This window comes from Anguilla rostrata, chromosome 5 (genome assembly GCF_018555375.3).
Source record: "Anguilla rostrata isolate EN2019 chromosome 5, ASM1855537v3, whole genome shotgun sequence".
In the NCBI taxonomy this organism is placed as follows: Eukaryota; Metazoa; Chordata; class Actinopteri; order Anguilliformes; family Anguillidae; genus Anguilla; species Anguilla rostrata.
This window is the reverse complement of record NC_057937.1, coordinates 33,490,295-33,512,791: the sequence shown is the minus strand read 5'-3', so window position 1 is coordinate 33,512,791 and position 22,497 is coordinate 33,490,295. Positions and strand designations below refer to the sequence as shown.

Genomic DNA, 22,497 nt, shown 5'->3' with positions numbered 1-22,497 from the left:
TGTACTGGAACACGTGTTTTTGCATTGTCTTTTGAGAACAGTATGGTTTGGTTTTGTTGAGAAAGAATGGTTCAACAACATAACTCGTACTTGCACACTTATGAACATACTTTGCATTGTTGGACCACAACAGCATTGCGAGGAAATTACAATAGATGGCACTGGTCGTATCATACTTATCTACAGTGAGCTCCATAATGTATGGGGCAAATACTTTTTGGCTGGACCACAACAGCGGGGTCAGCCCTACAAACGCGAATGTCTGTGAGTGACCCACTGACTGACTGACTGAGTGATGAAGTTACACCATTGGTCGGCTGAGTTATGAAGTTACACCATTGGTCGGCCGGATCACGTGTGTTAGGTCCAACCATATACTAGGTTTTAATCTGGTTTTGTTTTTTCTTAATTTGGCTCTATACTCCACAATTCACACGTAGTTAATGTGCAGATGTGCAAATTGTTTCCTGATGAAGTCCAGCCACTTGCTTCTGTTTGACTGGACCTACACAATTTCTATCAGGTATTATCTGCTAGACTAGGCTATTGGCTATCATAAATTAGTTCAGACTGTTTCATTTGGCATTGAACTGTGGACAGAGGACAATGCCAGTTTGTTTAGTATATTGCCTTTGGTTGCTCACAATGCCTATCAAGATATTGCAATATGAGTTTATATAATACTACATTTGTGTGGTGGTCGATTACAGCAGATAATAATCGCTCAGATGAAATTATGGTGTTCGTCTGCCTGAAAATGAGCATTGTTTTGAAATGTTTTTCCACGGTGAACTTGTTAATCAAGGTCTGTTTTTCTAAAGGGCTTCTAAAGGAAAAGTAGCGAACCACTGTGCTTGCTTGTAAAGTCAGAGAAAGCTCTATTATTAGCGGTATTTAATTATGGAAAAGGCCTCTGTGAAGAATTTCAAACACACTCCTGCTTCTGATCATTAGTCATGAGGCAAAAAAAAAAAACACTTTCAACAATGAAGGGTTCATATTTCAAGCACATAGCTGCTAAAAGGCTGTGCTCAGAAAATCAATTTTATATAAGTCACTAAAGGGACTTCTATGCAACTGAGCAATTTCAGAAGTGCGTTGGCAGGCCAGGGTGGCTCTGATTCCTGATTGGTCGCTTGGCCTTGATGTCATCCTCCAAGTCCGGGTCAGCAGCCATACCGGGCTCTGTGGTTTAAATCAACAACCGTTTCAGCGCAGATCAGATATACCTTTGGTGTATGTCTGGGAGCTGAGTGCATAAGTGATCTTCACAAGGGACCTTTGGAGACTGTCACTCCATTAAGTAAAACCGATCAATGGCAAGAGCTCTCTGTCTCTTTGAAGCGGTTTTACTAAGAGAGAAACGCTCATGTGTACCCACACTAAACTTATACATGAATCGCGAGGAAAAGGCATTGCCTCTGAAACACACTGCTGACAGACTTAAGCAAACCACTGAGGCCAAAAACACAGATATACTGTTTTAATTTTGCATCATGCAACTGGGAAAACATATTTGGTAAATAAACGCACATTTCTTTTTTTTGCTCAAGCCATTTTGCCCACGGCGGTGGGATCATTAACGTTGCACTCTGAAGACGCATCTACGCATGAGCATACATGTGATTTTTAACATTTCGTCGAAGAAAATCCACCCGAATCATTGCAGAGCATGGAGACTTCAGTCCACTTCTGCTATTGCCATTCGACATGTTCCAAGGTCTTTGTTTCAGTGCTCACGTGTGCACTAACGCTGTGACAGAGACATGCTGAAATGGGTTCCTTTGGTCTGTCTGAGTCTGCATCAGTCGCACCTGCTAAGAAATGTGTAAAACAGCTGAAACATTGTGCTGTGCCCCCCACTGACTTGCAAGGTGGAAAAGTTAGACAGCTTTTTCCTCCCCCTTTTTTTAAAGTCTTCCGCTGGGGAATTAAATAGCTTTTCTGCCTCAGACAATACCTTTATTCACAGCCTCAAGTCCCAGTACAGCATCCATCATCTTCTACACCACGGCAGACAGAATAATGATAGAAATAACAATAAAATTTGCCAAATAAAATTACCACACAGCACCTGCAAATATGCAAAGACCAGAATGAGTTTAAATTTATATATAATATATGGGATTTGCTAATGTACTGCATATATCAAATAGGCAAAGTGATATTTTTCAAATTAAATTCTTACTGATAGAACAACAGTGAGATGCTTGGTTTCTATATGTACTTACACTTGCAATGAATGTTATCAAAGCTTTGTAATTTGGTCATGTTAACAATGTTCAGTCTTCCATTTGCATGTATAATGGATTTGATGTTAATGCTGCTATTTTGTGAATGTTTTTTAACATGCCCACTGTTATAAAACACATTCAGCTTAACCTTTATTGCACCATATTAATCTTTACAAAACAGAAGGAGACATATTTTAATGGGCTCCCCTGGATTATGGTGTTTAGTTTAAAAAAATGGTTAGACTTCATTCACGGTTTCCAGAGGGTCGGAGAATGCGATGTTTTGGCTTGACACCTAAAAGCTGTCCTAGTGTGTCAATGTGAATAAGAAAGCCATGATTATGTCAGCATATTTTCCATAAGGATTCTGTACTGTCATGTGAATAAAAAAAACCTGGATGTATTCATTCTGTGGCTCCGGCAAACTTCAGAGGATGAACTGAAAGCCCACAAGAATGTATTCAGTTACTTTGCAGTGATGCGAATTTTAGCTCAGCCTCAAAGGGGCTTTGGGTCCTGGTCACCTTTGAGACTAGAGTTCATCCGTTACAGTCAGACGCGCCGGGCTTCCGGCTCAGACTGGCCCTAATTACGCGCCGCCGTCACGCTCGCGACCGTGCCAGGACCTGTCACCGCGGGTCCCGCGTCGCAGGTGGAGAGAACGGTCTCTAGAGGTCACTGCTGTTCCACGTGTGACAGATTCAGCTGGCTCCAGGATTCCGCGCTCAAAACCCAAACCGTTGAGACAATGGGGAGAGGCAAAGAAAGAAAGAGCAAATGTTTCTCCACGGTGTGCTGACAGGAGGGGGGGGGGAAGAAACCCCACGACCTTGTCACCGGAATCCCGGAGAAAACGACTCACGGAGGACGGGCGAGCGCATGTATTAACCTGCGCTGTAAACTGTGCCTGTCGTGCGACGTGCAGGTCCCCTGCTCCGCTACACATCCAAACTCCAGGGATAAAAGCTAAAGGAGAGGAGATAAACTGTGCCGAATGAGAATTAAATGATATAATAACATACATGAAGTATATTGGGAGATTCATAAAGTCCCTATTTAGGCTGCATAGTAAAACTTCCTGACTTTGCAAGCCACTTTTATTTTCCTTAAAAAGGGAAAACTGCCTTACAATAACTAGGCCTGCATTTCTGCATTTGTATTTGTATTTTTACACATTGAGTCCATACACAGTAAAATGTCCATTGTTAATTCAACTCTAGCAGATGACATTTGGGGACCAATGGGGACCAAATGTTATTGGCTAAGAGCTGAATTAACACTGTTAGTGCTGCTAGTGTTCAGTTAACACTGGAAGTTTTACTGTGTTTAAAGTAACACGTGTGAAATGTTTGCCATCGCGTGTGGTTCACAATGATCTGTGGACGGCTATTTCTGAAGTGTATATAAATTACTGCATCAGGCATCTCATCCGTATACGCCCATAGATTTTTTTCAGGAAGTTCGCAAAGAGTTGAGGAGACGTGCCTCTTCGTGTACCCATGTTCGCACTAATTCCATTAAACCGGGCTTTTTGAAACACTTAACTGAAACTATAGGCAACCGAAAGATTGGAGCTACTGTTCCTTGCGTTTTGTTTGTGTTGTGGTCGTGGCGCAGACCGAGTCGAGCCAGTTTAACTTCAGTAAGCTGGTTGCAAATGCACGAATGGCGCTGCCAAGTTCAAAATTAGTAACAAATTTAATATGTTCTGCTCTGCCATCCGTCGCCGCAAAGATTGCAGAAATACAGTGCTAGTTTGTCATGGGGTCTCTTTGGAAGACCGCAACGGGGGAAGAATTCAGATGCTAAATTGAAAGACGGGAATACAAGTGGGGCGAAATGTGGAGCAGATGCCGGCGAGCTCCGAAAGAGAGAGGGGGGTTCCAGAGGACCGAAAACACGAGGGTGGCTTTCAGAGGGGCACTTTGCTGCAAGAGCCTGAGCAACTCACTCTTTTTTTGCCCCAGGTTTTCTTTTAATAGCCACTGGTCCTGCGCAAACTATTAGAATGACCTAAATGACAGACGCACGCTCTTCCTAATGACATCACCTTTGTAAATAAGATTTATAGCTTTCATTTTCAGGATGGCTATACCCATAACTCCTAATACAGGGGTAAATGTGTGTTTGCAATAATGTACTCTTCCCATTATGTATTATAGTCTGTTAAAGCATTGAGAAGAACATATTGGTGTCATAAATCTACATTGCTAACCAGGCAGCATAACACACACTATGGGATTGGAGCAAGGCAAATTGTGAAAGATTGAAATGAATGAGAGAGAATAGATAGAACTCTATGATAGTAAAGTGGTATTAATCCCATTTGATTTCTTTTTTCATACTGCTTTATATCTTACTGTAGCTGTGTGTTTTCCGTTGGCTGTGGGTCAGGGGACTGGGATGGCCACTGAAAAAGCTTGATTCTATGGTCATGTAACATTTTTTATGGATTTGAAGGAATGAGTTGGATCATTGCTAGAAGACACAGCCACAATCCAGTTTTAGCCTCCTCGCAGAGGCAGCCAGATTTTGGTCTAAAACCAAGAGGCATGGTGCCATGTACCCTAACAAGGTTCCCAGTGCCTTTGCAAGCAAAACAGCCCCACATCATCACATGTCCACCACCCTTCACAGTGGATATTACAGTGGTCATGGTTATTTTCTGCATGACCATTACTATTTTTATATAGTAATGGTCATTTTATATCCACTGCTGGTGTTTGCGGCATAAAAATACATTTTTGCCTCATCTGACCATAGAATCCGATTATGTTTAGCAAACTCCAAGTGCGGGCAGCACGGTGGTGCTTCACATCAAGAAGGTTCTGGGTTTGAATCCGGCCACGGCCTTTCTCGTGGAGTTTGCATGTTCTCTCCTATGAGTGTGTGAGTGAATGGTGAGTAAATGGTGTGTGTGCCCTGCGATAGATTGTTGGCCTGTCCAGGGTGTATTCCAGCCTCTCGCCCAATGCACACAGGGATAGGCTCCAGCACCCCCCACCCCCTCCCCTGCCCAGGATAAGCAGGTATAGATAATGGATAGATGGATGGAAACTCCAAGTGCTTACATTACTGATTGGATGTTTCTCCTGGCAAGCCTTACCAATAACCTGTTGGCATGGAGGTGGTGTCAAATTGTAGTTTTGGAGTGTTGTGGAAGGCCACATTTCACATATCCACCCTTAAATCTCTTATAAAATCCAGTGTTAAATCAACTAACCAATTTTATATATGTACAACACTGTAGTTTACTCTATTAGAGTTGACAGTATTCCATCAATGTTGATTTTTACACTGAAAATCTTTGTTGCTAAGATTTAAAATATTTTTTTTTGCATTTGACTGAATAATTTAGGCAAGGCTTATGTTTCTGATATTTCTACACAATGTTACTATCTAATTTCAGAGCCTGTATCTGTTAGAGTCTAGAATTTCACAAAATTGTCTTATGTATACCAGGGTCCTGAAGGTTGTAATTCTTATTTTGGCCATTAGAGAGGGTACTAATTTTTCAACCATTCACAGCATAGTGATTTGGGACTATTTCTGAGAAATTTCATTTCCCTTTCTTTTGATGCTATTCTGATCAATTACTGTCCCTTTTTTTGTGATTCTTTATTTATTCAATACCAGTCTGACAGCAGTGTAGCACTTTGAAACTCTTTCATTACTGGAGAAAAATGTCTTTCAAGTACACATTCCTTAGGAGAATGTCATGAGAACAGATTCAAAATGGAGTTTACGGCCAGCACGTAAATATGTGTCTGCCCCCCTTTGATACTGGAAAGGTTTGGGTTTTTGGCAGATTTTCCACATGAAAGCAGTCAGTCAAAGTGCTATGGGTTGGAAACTGAATTAATCATGGCCCAAAATAAGAGGGCTAGTTCGAGGCGCAATTATGATCCCTGTTATTGGGCTGCGCCGTAGTCGGAGTTGTTTGCACTACTGACAAAATCCCACACGCGCATAATAGGATCTTTACAACGCGGTGTTTGGGGAGTGAACTCTGATAATGTGTGGTCTCTGTGTCGCCCCGAAGCTCTGGCCCTAGCCGTTTACCTTGCTCCTTAAGAATGTGAGCGTGTTGAGACCGCCGCCCTTTGATGGCTCTTGCGCTGAAGTAGATGATTTAAAGGCTGTGTCATAATCAACCGCCCCAGAGCGACAGTGAAATAGCGCAGGACTAGCCTTGTTAGCAATTTTGGATTTTGTTTTTTTTTTTAAAAACTATTAAGTACACAGTTTTTGATTTGAAAACCACAACCAACGTGGCAAAGTGCTTGCCCAAACAACTCCATACATGAGTAATTACAAAAATGATGCAGATTTGTCGATTAAATAAAAGTCCAAATGTTGCTTGAAGGTAACTCCAAGGAAAATATTATTCATGTCATTATAATTGGCGCATGTTCTAGTGTCATATTCAATGTTTTTTCAGAAACTACTCTGAAAGCATAGTTGTACAACCTACCAATTACTTCACCCTGAAAGTGGTTGAACAACGGCCAAGTTACCCAAAAGAGAAATGTAACTTGAAAACTACAAAAAGAGGAAAGAGGTGGTATTTGGTCAAAGGGCTTTGGAACAAAATGTTCTAGGGCCTAAAGTAATTGGTCGTTGTTGTAATTAACACTTCAAAATGACAAAAGAGAAATTAACTTCTACAAACACTGCACTAATTTGAATGTAGTTGAACTACCAGCAAACTGCTGCAAAATGTAATTAAACTACTAGTTTAACTACCTCTAGTTAAACTACTCCCCAACTCCAGTCATATTGTACATATGTCAAAAATGGCAAATGGCCATAGTGTATTTTGAGCACACACCTGTGTATTTTCCAGCCATGTTAATATTAAGATGCATAAAAAATAACAGTGGAGCATTACAATACTGTATCCATCTTTACCGACTGACTCAGTATTTTCTGGATAGTTTTTAATTCGCTATCGATATGAAGATTAAGCATTCTCAGGATAGATAACTTCAAGAAGCCTCATTGTTCCATTTGTACACTAGCCTTTAATCCAACAAAATATTCCCACTGAGTGCTGGACCCTCAAAGCAGAGGGATCTGGATATGAAAATCCCAAAGACATTCTGTTTCACCGGCATACTGCTAATAAACCCCATTTCTCAATAAACTTGCTGAGATATTGGTTTTCTTAATGTTAACATTTATAAGACCTTTTTTACTATGGTTTTTTGTAATTTATCCCATATATAGCACATGTTAATGAGTCCCTGGGCAATGTAGATATGCTCCTCTGTACTGGAGTATGAGGTCATTATAATACAGTGTTAATTCAACAGTAAAATGATTTATTATGAAAACAGGTTCAATATACCCCAAGAGTGTAATGTACTCCAAGAGTGTTGATTTAACACTGATCTTTTTGCTGGTCAATTGCTATCGCAGTCGTCAGCGATAAAAATCTGACAATCTGGAACTCAATCTCAATCTCTGCAATTAAATTAAGAGGGGAGCCACAGTCACTATAATATGCATGAATGTTATGTTTCCCGGCAACTTTATATTCACCTATTACCAAAGCTCAATATGTAGTGACATACGTTTCAGGATGCAATGATCTAGATCTTGCATTCACTCTATGGTTTTGTTTTTGTGTTTTTCTTGTTTAAGTTCTCCTATGGAAATGCAGTGTAATGCATGGTGGTTTGTGGTTGGCTTTAATGTGTTTTACCTTTGGAAAGTGAACTAATCTCAAATGAAGTCACCAATATTGCTGCTGATTAATGTGGATCTCCCTCTATTGAGAAAGACACATTATTTAAATGCAGAGCATAATGAGCAGAGGGCAGCTGCAATATTAACCATGCCATTTCTCACTGATAGAAAAGTGCCAAACATTAGTTTCTGGATCACTCATTTGAAGGGTCAGAGGGTGATACCCTGAAAGACGAAAGCAGGGAAAAAGGTCTGTACCTTACCGAGTGCATTTTGCTGGTGGCATAACATGCCTCTGTGTAAAGGTGCAATGTAAGACATAGCAGCAGGCATAAAAATGAGCAGATGGCTCAATGAAAGTGGAAGAATAGCAGAAGGAAGGGTGAGATTTTGGGGGGTCACGAGCAGCGATTATACTGTATCGATACAGGATATTTCAATGCCATTGGCCATGTCTGAGAAAGGTCGTAGACCAAAACAGATCATGTCACTTTAAAAACAAAAAGAGCACTACAGAGCACAATAAAAGCTCTGATTTGCATAATAATTGATCCTGGGTCATTTTAAATATTTACAAAAAAGAAAAAAATTGATAAGGTTTCAGTGCAGTTTTTGCACATTTGCATATTTTATTTGCTCTGTGGGTGGAAATATGACCAATAACACCACCTTCCTAAAAGTAACTCAATGCATTTTACCCCATCAACCAGTTAAGTGAGGATGGCCAAAGGAGCCTTTTATGGATGCAATATGCTTAACTGTTGCAGTGAGAATCACATGGTTTATAATTTAATTGAAATGTATCAATAGACTACTAAATATGTCACATTTAAAGTATGAAAACAAGCTTTTATACTGCTATAGTAATGTTTGTACAATAAAGGGAAAGGAAAAGACTCAATTCATTTTGTTCACTTCAGTGTAATGTGAAGACATTGCTGGTACGGGTAATTTACTATGTTCATGCTGTCATCTGGCTTAATTTAATACTAATATTCAACTTTATTATTTTTTCTGTAAGTCTGAAACTGCAATATTCATTTAATTATTATTATTATTATTATTATTATTATTATTATTATTATCTACAAAAACTCCAGACCAGTTATCAGGCATCCTGAATTCAGAGTTTCTATGAGCTTGCTCAATAAATGAGGAACACAAACTTATTAGGAGCCATTACAGGGTGACCTTCACCCCCACAGCATCACATGTGCCAGAGATGGGGGGGGGGTGTCACTCAGACAAATTAAGGACAGCGGATTGGGGTTCGACACACAAATAGAAGTTAATGACACACAAACAGGAGTGAGAGTGGCGGCCTCATTTTCCCACAGCACACAAAGCACAGGAAATGCTCTGTGACCACCGTGTACGAGGGCAGCGCGGTGCCCGTGCCCAGCGAACCAGGCAGGACAGGTGAAGTTAGGCGACAATGGACCTCCGGGTCCTGCCGCGATGGAACACCCTGACTAGAAGCAGGGCGGGTCACGGAAAGGGCAGAGGAAGTACTCGGGGGTCGCGACGCGGCATCCAGCCCTGGGTGCACAAAGGCGGCTTTTCATCCGCACCCTGACCACTATTTCGAGACCCATAATTATCTCTGACAAAATTCATTAGCGGAGGCCATGTAGATACAAGGGCGACCAGAGATTCCACGAAAGGAGACATGCCCAAGAACAATGTCCTACACACATCTCATTGCGCCCTTTGACAAAATCTAATGAAGTGTGTACCTTGTCCCCCTCAGCAACATCTGAACTTTTAGGCATCGGCATGGGGATTTTGTTTCCTTAATGTCCTTGCTTATTGTGCGACACATAAAATGGCATCTCATTTTGGCTCGTTTATTAGGCTTCAAACACATCCAGTTTGTGCTATTATTAACTGCTTATTGCCTCACTTTCAGTGCAATATACTGTGCTTTAGATAACAAGCACTGTTTCTCAGTATGTATGGGCATACTGTATACGTTTGGGTGCTCACATCTACAGTTCTAGTTTTCATTCCACTGGTGACCTTTAGATGTCCCAACTGAAATAGCGACCTCTTCATAGTATTCTGCCACTTATACCCTAGTTTGACAATGATTAGTTTGAACAATTAATATTTACAGTATGAAAACCCACTATTTTAATAGAAAATGTTAGCTTCAGTAATTCAAACTTACACAATACAAATAAATATAGCTGCAAGCAGCAATGAAGGAGCCAAGCACTACAGTGCCTCTGTCAGTTGCTCAATTCAGGCTCATTACTGTCATGGGTTGAAATATATGCTTTAGTTTTGGAGTAATTAGTATTTAAACCTGTTTTTTAATGTAAAATTGGCGTGTGCCCCCCAAGATTCATGGTAAGCACGTGTACCAAATTTTATGCCAATAGACAAAATGGTTGCAGATATATATGGCTACTCTTCCTTTATGGCACCTTTGCCACCAAATTTTCAGTATATTGTGGTCAAATGACACCAAGGGCATACGATACAACCACAAAAAGTTTGGTTGAAATATCTGTTTTCTTTGCCGAATAATAAGCATATACAATTTTTGCCCCCAAGTGGTCAAATTTCATGCAACTTGCTTTGTACCCCTTATGCCCTGTGGCAAAGAAGGGTACCAAGTTTCTCTAACATTTGTCTGTCTGTCCGTCCGTGACAGGCATATCTGGAAAAGTAATGGCCGTATTGCCATGACATTTGTTGTGCACATTCGTTGTTGCCAATTGGAAGAAACCTATTGATTTTGGTGAACCCATGACCTTTCCTCTAGCGCCACCATCAGATCAAACTTTCCATTTCTGATCAACATAAAAAAGTAATGGCCGGATTGCCATGAAATTTGCTATGCATATTCATGTTCCCAAGAGGAAGAAACCTACTGATTTTAGTGACCCCGTGACCTTTCCTCTACTATCAGACCAGACATATCTTGAAAAGCAATGATTGAATTTCCAGGACAATTGCTGTGTACATTCATGCAAGGGGAGGTTTTCTGTGCCTTGGCGGAGGACTGCACTCAACTGAATCCATCCTTCTGTTAAACATTACATTTATAAGTTTATTGCTTACCTGCAGTAGAATACAGCTGTTTAAATTAGCTTGTTAAGCATAATCATGCACTACAAAAACTGGAAGATTTGTGCCACTGTTGATAATTGTTGTTAACAGCTAGCAGAACAGTAACCACACATGTATTAGTACGCTTCCGGGTTGGCAATGGACCCATGCCCGATCTCGGTCATAGAGCTAAAAATAGGCCTGATACCTGGCCCGATCACAGCATACCACCATCCCAATCGGGTTTGGGTCGGGATGCTAACCTCTACTCCATGCCATTATTCCAGGTCCCCCCAGGTATCCTGTTGCCACGGTAATCCTATTCCGTATGCATCATTACTTTCAATAATGTCTGGCAGCTTTTCTTTACAGCATCCATTTTAATTAACCTTCCTCTAAATATTTAATGGACACACTGAACATCTTCAAGTGTGTGTGTGTCACAAGACTCACCAAAGAGACATACAATGCAGTCCGTAAGTCTTTGGACAGTGACAATGAACCATGTAGGGACTGCAGCCCTTTTTATGCAATCCCCCATTTTTGGTGAGCAAAAGTAATTGGACAATTGGCTGCACAGCTGTTTCTTGGCTAGGTGTGTGTTTTTGCATCATTAATTCATGTACATTAAATTTCACTGTAGTAGCAGTGAGATGAATTCAGAAGTGTATGGAAACATCTTATCTACTGAGATCCAACAAAATACATCAAAATTTATTGGATGGTGTTTTACCTTGCAGCTGGAAAATGACCCCAAACACACTGCTAAAGCAACCAAGGAGTTTTTCAGGGCCAGGAGTGTTTTTCAGGGCCAACACAGAGTGTTCTTGACTTCACTTGAAGTCAATCACCTGACCTGAATCCAGCTGGACATATGTTTCACTTGCCGAAGGCAAGACTGAAGGCAAACAAACAGAAACTGAATATGGCTTCAGTACAGGCCTGGTGGAGCATCACCAGGGAAGAACCCCAACGTCTGGTGACCCAGACTAGGCTTGATGTGGTGTTAGATACGATTTAGTCTGTAGGTAATCAGAGCACTAATTTAGCCAGGAAAATGGCAAGCATTGTTGGGCTGAATGGCGTGTTCTCATCATTATGTTATGTTATGTTATGATGACTATGAGTCACAGGCTTCAGGAAGTCATTGAATAGACAGGATTTGCAACAAAGTGTTAAATCTGACTGTTTTTACTATGTTAATTTGTCCAATTATTGTTGGTCCTAAAATGAGGGGTTTAAGTACAACAAGGACTGTATTTCCTACGTGTAACACTGGAGATGGATTTAGATATCCCTTAACTTAAAGCTGACTGTCTGCACTTCCACTTCATATTCATTGTTTCATTTCAAGTCCAATGTGCTGGAGTACAGCCTCCAGAGTTAGCTAAACTTAAGAGAGATGTGGTCTCACCAATGGCATCACAATGGTCTATGCTATGACACCTTCCTTTTCTCAAATATGTGTGAACCCACTTGAAAAAAAAAAAAAAAACGATCAGACTTTTTGTAAGAGTTGCTAATAAAACAAAGTAACATAATGCACAAGAGTAATAGAGTAATGCATTAATGTCATTGGTGTATGTGTATTAGATCAGGTTAGGTAACTTGATAATCAATTGCAAATGAAATCCAAACACTGACAATGTTATTATGTTTTACTATGTTATATTACTTCCTGCTTAATATATAGCCTAAACAGGATAAATAAATTACTAGGATCCTAGTAAATGCTCTTTATACTTATATAAATGAGGAAATTCCTTTTGAACAGAAAGTTGAGGGCATCTAGAAAAAAGATTGCAAATAAGTGACATTAATTGTGCTCTCAGAAATACTCTGAGCTTATTGGTCCAGGCCTCATGCTGTGTAGTTATTGATTCCACTCCAAACTTCTATACTCTAAACAAATGCTGTTTATAAAGACAACAGTAATCACTAATTATGTCAACAGGCCTTAGAATCATTCGAGTTAAAAAAGAGTAAATATGCAATAAAATTAACCCTAATTTTGATATCAGTACTTTTAATCATATATCTAGATTTTGCCAGTTTTAATTAATGACTTATAGAGAGTGCTTTGTATGCGTGAGTAACTTGGCATTTTTGTTTTTCTTCAGATCAATTATACAAAGCAGACGTCTAAATCCGCACTTGACAAGTCTACTTTGTTTTTCAATTCAAATATGCATCTAATAGGCTACTGAAACAAAGTACAAACTTTTGACCATGTGTGACTTTTGCTTGAATTCTAACTAAAGTATGTCTATCCATCCATCCATCCATTATCTATATCCGCTTATCCTGAGCAGGGTCACGGGGGTTGCTGGAACCTATCCCAACATGCATTGGGCGAGAGGCAGGAATACACCCTGGACAGGCCGCCAAACTATCGCAGGGCACACACACCATTCACTCACTCACTCATACCTATGGGCAATTTAGGGTCTCCAATCGGCCTACCTGAATGTCTTTGGACTGTGGGAGGAAACCCGGAGGACTGTGTACCCGGAGGAAACCCACGCGGACATGGGGAGAACATGCAAACTCTGCACTGAAAGGCCCCAAGCCGAGATCCGAACCCACGGCCTTCTTGCTGTGAGGCGACAGTGCTACCCACTGCACCACCGTGCCGCCCAAAGCATGCCTATGCAAATGTTAATTACCACAAACTCACCAGCAACCATCTGATTTCAATTTATTGTACAAAGTATGTCTCTCTCATCTTTAGGAAGTAAATGTTGATGTGAAAAAGTAGGCCTATGTTAAACAGGAAACATTGGGCCTCATTCACAAAAAATTTGTTTGATCATATTTGATCGTAAACCGTGTGTAAGGATGTTTCTATGAACATTTCAGCATCCATCATTTTTTTTCATATCTGTATTTATTCATGGATGTTTCCTTATGCTAATCACATGGACAGGATTTTGCATAACATTTACAAACAGTCAGCATTCGTTGCCTCATGCCCCTGGAATATCCACAAAAAGAAAGGTCTGCACATGTCATGAATCCCAAAATGTTTTTTCATAGGAACATTTTTCAGAACAAAAGTAAGAATAATTTAAGAGAGGTTTTGTGAATGAGGCCCAGAGTGTCTGAAAATGTTATGCAGTTGTTCTTTTAGTTTTTTTTGGTGGGGGGTTGGCACTGGTGTTGCTAATCTTCTACTCCCCTCTCAACTCAAAAACATGCTTTTTAATAGTTTACTCCTCTTGAAAAGAAGACTTTCATTATACAGATTGATTCTGTACAGAACCTGTCACCAGAACACCCTTTTCTTATTTTCCCACTGTAGAAAGAGAGCTTCCCCATACTACCCTAAAGCCTGATTTGGAAACATGTATGTATTTGATTTTGAATCCGGATGCGTGCCTACTATAACCTCAGCAGCACGTTGCCATCTGGAATTCTCAATGACAGTATAGTTGTAGACATGCTAATAAGCCATTTATAGTAGTTATTAGAATTTTGGGGGAAATTCGTATTAAACAAAACATTATTCAATATTTTTAAAATTTTAAAAAAAAAGGGGGGGGGGGGGGGGGGATTTAATACAAAGCATAATAACTGTGCGGATTTTACAAAGTCCGTGGACCACAGAACAGTTGAAGCGAACGCTGACCCAGATGAACCATGAGAAATAGCTCTTATTGGTTTGATCTCCGAGTGACCTCTCATTGTTACCACAATTATTCAATTATTGCAGCTGTTCTCCCGCTCTTGGTACAAAGACACTTTCATTTCTTATTCTTGCCTCGTCGTTAGTCTGAGCAGTAACAAAGTGTTTGATGCCACTTTCGATTAAATAAAGACAAAAGGGAGACGCTATCCCCTTTCTTATCCTCTTGTAAAGTTCATTAATGCCCTTGACTGAATTATGACCTACTAACAACGTTCCACTTTTCTGCATCGAGTCAAGAGAAACTTTGATCAAGTGCAATGCGGCTGATGTTCTAATATATTGTGGAACGTTTGAATAGGCTAGCCTATTAAACGCAAAATCAAGACGCAGAAACGTGACTCTTGGAAATGCATTCTTAGAAAATATAACAATCATGAAAAAATGATTTTTTTTTTTTTTCTGAACAGTGTCTCTGAAGTTACACAATATATTGCGTGTGATCTGTTCTCCATATGCTGCAAACAAATGGCCCTATAACAAGCTCCCCACAATGGAACTAACATGTTCTGTTTTGCAAACGGACACAGACGTAAAACAAAGCAAAGTATTAGGTCATACGGTTCGCGATATGTTAAACAAATAAACTGATAATACAACAAGCAATAAATAAACAACAATAAATAAATTTGCTATACAACGATTGCCCAGTGCATACATACGAAGTTCATTCCAGTTCGCCTAACGTGGCATTGCATACAGTCACCATTATCATTAAAACAATATAGTGCAAAACGATGGCTGTATCCACAGTTTCCGGCAAACGTCTGTTTTAGCCTGTCGTTTAAACACTGGCCGGTTCATAGATGGTGGTTTGGATCGCTTGTCTTTATATCAGGCCCTCAGTGCATAATTAAAGTTATATAAATGGCTCAGTGTTTATTGGCTGCGCTCCGGTCAACCTAATAAAAAGAAAATGATTATCATTATTCAGTGAGAATGTCGACAAAGTACAGACCAAGAGATACATAAAAGTTTCTTACAAGGTACAAGGCAATTTCGCAAAGTGTTCTAACTAAAATCATAGCCGTACATCTTGACATGATCGCACGACTTTCACGACTGTTACACAGAAGCAACTGAAACGACACGTACTGTAGGCTAATATCACGAACCTCTAAAACAGCGTTAGAGATCACTGTACGTATAAAAATATATCGAGAAAGTTGTGAAAGGTATACAGATCTATTATATCGGAAGCCACTAATGCATAATTTATGGTTTTATAGGTTCGAATGATTTCGCCGCTTATGAAGCCTGCTGTATTTGCCTTTCAGTTGAGTAATTTAAAAAAAAATATATAATACGTGTTTGAACGAGTACCCTAAAATTCATGTACAGTTCAGTGAACGTCAGTTCGAATTGTACAATTGGACACTTACATACATCCTTTAACCAAGAGCCAGTTTACATTGTAAAGTTTACATTTTTAATACCATTCAATCATATCTACAGATTTGTGCACGTTTATGTTAGTATTGCAATTTATGTTAGTATTTACATACAATGTGTGTGTGAAGTTTTTCTGAATTTCCTGTGTGGTGACAGTGCAGTAAAAATAATATAGTGGATCAAAAGGATTTGGAACATACATTTGTCAGAACATTTCTCTGATGGAACAATGTTATGTCGATGGAAAAACAAGTCAATCAGATGAAAAGTGTGTTTGTTTTAGTGCGTATGTGCAAGCAGGCGCATGTGTGTGTGTGTGCGTGTGTGAGTGTGTGCATGCGTGTGTGCGTGTGTGTATGAATGCAGTATGTCTTGTCGGATTCTACAGTGCTCCCATTTTAGGAGCATTTGCACATCCATGAAAATGGATGTGTGCTAACTGGAAAAAATAATTTAGGAGCGCATCTTCTAATTGGGATGCATTAGTGGGCTCCTAAAATTTTCACCATAGAACAAAAATGTTAGTGTAGAACCCAGTCTTGTGGAAGAACTAAAGGACACTGTCTCACCTGCTTCACCTCTTCATCCCTGGTCTGAAGGCCGAGAGCTTGTCTTCTTGCAGCGCAAGACACGTGTCACTGAGCGCTGAGGATTCCGCCTCAGACTTTCTACCATCTGAAAATCCTAAAAGTCAACATTTTTAATGGATTGACCTGGACATACACTGTGCATGAGCACGTCCGATTAAGAAAAAGAACACGCATCTACATTATGATTTGGTTTCACTTTGTTTTAGAATGCTAATTATGTCTAATTCATTATTACATTTGTACAGGAACAGTTGCAAAGGAACAGGCAGCTATCTAGAATACTATGTGTCACCATGATGCATAAACCGTTAACAGCACTATATTTGTTTTGCAAGCATGAAATACATTGTTTGGGTATTCCTTTTTTACCTATCATGCTTTATACTCCGTGGCACCTGTGAACTTGGTCCAGAGCTGGCCCTAGGGTTTTGGCGACCCTAAACAGACTGATGTTGTGGCCACAAAGTGCCCCAGCTTAAATCACACCAACCAATTAACTTGAATTGTGTGCCCCAGGGACAGTCTTAGCCCTAAACAACCACATGTTTATGCAGTGTTTATGCCAGCAGCCGGTTCTGACTTCATCCGATGTGCACGTACTACTTGTCTTTTTATTGGTTTCAATAAAATCACATGACTAACAAAAAGGAAGTGCAACAGGGTTTTTATGACTTTGTTCACTGTGGCGTGCATGTGCATCAATATGGCCGAGCACTTGCCGTACCTTCAACGGACGAATACCGGCATGCGTCGGAAATCACGGGGTAAGACGAGCAGTGCAGATGCAGAGGCTTGTGGGTAAAGCCGGAAGCGCCGTAGACTTTGTTTTGAGCGTGCATGCCCGTTTGGAAAGAGGCTTCCACACTGGACAGGCTTGTTGTTCCAGGGCTCCCCAACCCGCCGCACTGTCCACGCCCAGTCATGTTAACTTTCACAGTTGACAACTGGCAGTCCAGGCCGACGTTCCCGGCACTTAACTGGCTGCCGGGGCGGGGGTCTAGTACTGCCGTGTGTGCCAGCGACCAGATTCTGGGCTTTCCTGGCACGTCGAAGTGCGACAGAGCCGCGGTGCCCGTCGGCGCGGGCGGCGGCGGAGACTTGGACGCGGCAGGGTCCGAGAACTCGGACGGCAGCGTCGACGTGTTCTTGTTGCTGCATGCGAATGCGTGAAAGCTGCTGGGGAGGGACAAGGCACCAATGCAGTCTCTCTTCAGGAGCTCCGCTGCCATGGCTTGCTGGAGGCCCAGCTCCTCCCGAGAGACATTCTCGCAGTCGCTGTTCGCCTTGTCGCAGTCCTCATCATCCATATCGTCCAGGTCACTCAGCTGAAGGTCCTTCTCCTCCTTGTAGTCTTTGGTATCTGTTTTGGAAAAAAACACATGAGAAGAAATGCAGTTCACTGCCAAAAAGATGCAGAACTAATCCAGATTCTTGTGTCTTTCCCCATGTTTTTTGTAATATGATTAAAAATATGATCAATTACTAAATATCCTGCACGTGCAATGAGTGAGCTTCCATCAATCAATTTAGTTTTAAGCAACCTATGAATGTATTTACTGTAGTTTTAGTTAACTTGCGGTATTATTATATGTGCCATAGCTGTAATAAATTTGAAGCTGAAGTAAGAGTATCTGCATTATTAATATAATGCACTGCAAATTGTTCAATGTTAAATAAACGTAAGTGTTCTCTGGCTGCGTATCTTCATATAAACATGTTAGAGTTTAAATTAAGTAAGAGTGAACATTCTGTACGCTACTGTTGTCCATGTGCGCTTGTATGATTCCCTCAGAAACATACATGGTAGTAGAGGTAAGGATGATCGTTACCTTTGTTGATGTAATCCGGGTCACTTTTCTCATTCTTATCTTTCCTTTCATCCCCTGCTTTGTTTTTTGGGGTCCAGGTCATCTTGTTCTCCTTCTTTAGCCTTCTCCGCGCATTTGCAAACCAGGTGGACACCTGGGTGAGGGTCATTTTGGTGATGATGGCCAGCATGATTTTCTCCCCCTTTGTCGGGTACGGATTTTTCCTGTGCTCATAAAGCCATGTCTTTAGAGTGCTGGTAGTCTCCCGGGTGGCATTTTTTCGCCTGGTTGACCCATTAAAATCCATAGTCCCATACCTGGAATTTGTGTGTGATATCAAATAAATTGTCCATTAGTGTAAAAAATTACAAATTATCAACTAGGAAACATTTCTTATTCCATGCCTATCATTAAGTATACAATGAAGCACTATTGGACCAATCAGTTAGTAAGTAATGTAGGGGCGGCTTCCAAAGATAAAGGAGGTGTACCGATTTTTTTGAAAAACGTTGCTGCGGTCAGTCAAATGGATAAGAAGAGGAAATTATAGCACAATTTAATTTTACGGAACATTATGTTTAAGAAATATGTGGAATGCCGCAAAAATATTTTGACTAGTTCTAATTTACTTCGTTCGTCAAAGGCTTATTATAACATCGCCACTAAATGGACTGCACTAAAAATGCAGGTGAAAGATTTCCGGATGTGCACACCTGTCGTATTGATATTGCCCCAGAGAATGCTCGTAGGGATAATAGGCTGCTGTTTGTGTGATTCCAGAATGCAATCCGCCTGCGCCATCCTTGATATCGTACTGTGGGTTCTAAAAAAGAATAACATCAAACAAGAGAATAAGAAAAGGTACCTTACGTATGAAAAGCATCTTGTCTGAAGTGGACGAGCATTTAAATTTTTGTGTCACATGCTTCTATTCAAAACAAGGTTGGAAATAAACGTTACTAGTGAATGGCACAAAAGTTGACAAAAAAGTTGTCTTACACTCATATTCACATCTTGATAAACAAAATACATAGGCTAAGTACGCTAATATCGCACTCTAATTGTCGGCGTGTCTAGAGGTAGTTCCTGGTAAATGGCACTCCTTAACTGCAAAGCAGTACGAAGTCTAATTTAGATTGTTTTGGATTAACTTTCAACTGTGTTATTTCATGTCTACTATCTTACAATGGAGTCCAAGAAAAGTTACGAGATTCGGTTAGCTCGGAGGTGGTATAGATTGAACCGAGTCTTTATCAAATTAAACCACACACGCACCAGCGTGGAATAGAGAGATGAGGCTTCGGTGCTGTAAGAGAAGTAGTTGGCGTAATTCTGGCTGGCGGCGGCCGCTGCTGCGTATGGAGAACCGTACATCCCGAGAGAAGCCGCATTCAACTCCGTGCGCGTACTCGCCAGCAGACGGTTCTCGTAAGAAGGGCGGTAGAATGATGCAGGAGCCTGGGAACCGCTGGACTCAGACACCGACCTGGAAATCGAATCGCAGCAAGTCGTACTGGGGTTTGCCGACACGAATAACTGCATGAAGAGAATTTTGAATAGACACGTCACTCCTGTAGACTAACAATTATTATATTCATATACTGTCTTTAAAGGACCATTTTGAGACAGGACATGACGGTAAGCAGAATACGGAATGTTTAATGGCACATGCACGTGTAACCTACTGCAGAATGACGGCCTGTTGTACACCCGAATGTCAGCGGGTGTCATTTAAATTGTTTATTTTATTTTTTATTTTTGGCTAGCCAGTGTTATGTTGTGAACACCTGACGGATAAACAGTCATTAAAGAAAGCATTCATTCTTTAAAAATTGGACTACTTTTTGAGATGTTAACCATAGTTCAATAGCCTACAGTGTAAGTATAAATGCTACCTTGTGAAATAGACTGGGCTACAGGACTGACGACTTACTGTAAACTTTGAAAAAAAAAGGTAATCATATTTACCTAATTTGACAACATCAGATTTACCTAATTTTTTAAGGTGTTAATTGGTAGATTGCATAAATGTATTGATTAGGCTATTAGGCATGTCCACACAAAGATGAAATCATGCTCTTGTTCCTCGGCATTTTTTTTTTTTTTTTTTACAAATTAGTCTACAGGTTAAATTAAAACATAAGTTCATATAATTTGGAAGCAATTCAAATTAATAAGCACAATATGCGCACGGAAACTTTAAAGAAGTATGGTGGGTGACCAGCAATAAGCTTACATTGCAGTGCTAATTTATAGGCTACATACTGTATGCGTGTTGTTTAGTATTATGTCCGTGGCAGATTAGTTTATTTACAATTCTTCCGAATTTTTGACCCATGGATAAAAACACACACATCACATCGACATTTTCAGTTTTTAAATAAACAATTGGACTGAGTTTAAAATGTGCTACAACAAAAACAACCATTATATTAGCCCAGTTGTGCAAAACAACATTTTGTGCTGTCTAAAGCATATGGAATAAAGTGTTCTATTTTCTTAGAAATCTGTCGTAAATGGTGAAAAAAAACCTGATGTAATTATTTTCCTTACCTGTGAAGTTCCGTTATAAGGACATCCAAACTGTGAGAAAGACATGCTGTAGCTGCTTCTTTTCTTACCATCAGAAATATTCCCCTGGCCGATTGTAACTAAAGCTACATCAAATGCATCTTCTTACACACATTTCTACGTACGGCCTTTTGCTCAATAATAAATGACTGCACTTAGAAGAGACTTTGAGCTGTTTACAGCAGCTAGTAACATTTTTTATAATCCTTAAAAGAAAACGATAACAAAAATAAAATAAATCTTCATCAAAAAAATAAAAAATAAAAATATTATTGCTCTATAGCTGAAGAGGGCTTAAAGAATAAAGTAAGACTTACAAGATATGGACTCTGCTTGTGCTATTATTTGTGCCTCTATAGTTCTTTAGCATTCATCCATGCAAGGTTATCAGTGTGACGTCATTGTAATCCCGTAACAGCAGGACAGCCTTGGTAGAATAATGTCTTTGCCAATCACAGCAAGCATTGCGTTTCCTTAAGGTGTGAATTCCACACATCCGTGACGTTTATTCTCTCTCCAGAACTGAAAAGCAAGGATGGGAAATTGTTTCAGCAGGCCATTAACAATTATTGAACAGTGTGTGTATGTGCGTGTGTAGGTGCGCGCGCGCTCGCGCGTGTAATTTGACACAGATGCATTAAAAATGACAGTCTTATCATCTTATATATAATTATTTAAAGTAGGCCTACGTCATATGTATGATTTATAACTACTTATTCTTTGCTTTCTATTACTAAGTACTATTTTATTTGCATGTGGCCATCAGACACCCCCTGGGCTGCAGTTGCATATTAGAGATGTAGTGGCCTGCTTTATGTAATTTGAATGCGTTTTTACCGGTCACTATTCTGATCCATATTTTTACCTCTATCCATTTCATATGCTGTGCGAAACGCACTCTATAAACAAACATCTTGGAATTAAATAGATTATCGGAGCATGAATTGACCTGACCCGTGCGATGGTAAGTTACAAGGGGATGGGAACGCCAAACCGCTGTTTTGTTTTCAGTCAAGACTCACGAAAGCGAAGAGAACACAGTTGATTAAGCACCACACGGACTCCCTAAGCGTATTTGGTGGAGTCTGTCACGTTTTCTGTCTTTTCGGGGCTGTCCGTCCCGGGCAGAGGTTCAGCCCCATATTAGTGATGATGATGTTCCAATTTTTCTCTGTTAGAGTCAGAAATAGCCCCAGCAGGAAAGGGTGAAAAGGCTTTGGCAGGCCAATAGACGCGTGATTGATGTCTGCCTGGAGACCAGCGTGGCCGTGACAAGCAATGCGTAAATGTATCAATTAGCAAATGGATATGCCCTTGTTTAACCAGAGAGTTACACATTGTGAATTTGCCTTTGAGGTGAAATGGGAAGAAACGAGTGGGGGGGGAAATATTGCTAGAAGCAGTCTCCTTAATTCTAATTACTTATCAGTCGAAAGAGGCGACGAGAATTGCGTTTTAATTAAATGATG

At 40.3% G+C, this 22,497-nt stretch overlaps 1 protein-coding gene across 3 annotated transcripts; it reads right to left on the bottom strand.

The window, feature by feature from the left end:
* Positions 1–1,460: 1,460 nt before the first annotated feature.
* LOC135255085 (Iroquois homeobox protein 6a-like) lies at positions 1,461–21,400 on the bottom strand. 3 transcript variants are annotated; one of them, XM_064335826.1, is made up of 7 exons: positions 21,011–21,400; positions 19,733–19,993; positions 19,171–19,280; positions 18,479–18,774; positions 17,374–18,009; positions 16,629–16,743; positions 1,461–3,200 (listed from the first exon to the last, which is right to left on the bottom strand). In XM_064335826.1, the coding sequence occupies exons 1-6, from the start codon at positions 21,053–21,055 to the stop codon at positions 16,634–16,636; spliced, it is 1,458 nt and encodes a 485-aa protein (XP_064191896.1). In that variant the 5' UTR covers positions 21,056–21,400; the 3' UTR covers positions 1,461–3,200; positions 16,629–16,633. The 3 variants fall into 3 exon arrangements, with proteins under 3 accessions (XP_064191896.1, XP_064191895.1, XP_064191897.1); XM_064335825.1 differs by lacking the exon at positions 1,461–3,200 and adding an exon at positions 14,101–15,569 and having other exon boundaries at positions 21,011–21,399; XM_064335827.1 differs by lacking the exon at positions 1,461–3,200 and adding an exon at positions 14,101–15,569 and having other exon boundaries at positions 19,733–19,943; positions 21,011–21,399.
* Positions 21,401–22,497: the final 1,097 nt, after the last annotated feature.

What these genes read in the sequence shown, in the direction of transcription:
- LOC135255085 (XM_064335826.1), bottom strand. Translation starts at nt 21,055, where the DNA reads ATGTCTTTCTCACAGTTTGGATGTCCTTATAACGGAACTTCACAG. An exon ending in CTTATAACGGAACTTCACAG is followed by an intron (nt 19,994 to 21,010) that starts GTAAGGAAAATA and finishes CTCTTCATGCAG; the next exon opens with TTATTCGTGTCGGCAAACCC. An exon ending in CCGGTATTCGTCCGTTGAAG is followed by an intron (nt 16,744 to 17,373) that starts GTACGGCAAGTG and finishes GTTGACTTTTAG; the next exon opens with GATTTTCAGATGGTAGAAAG.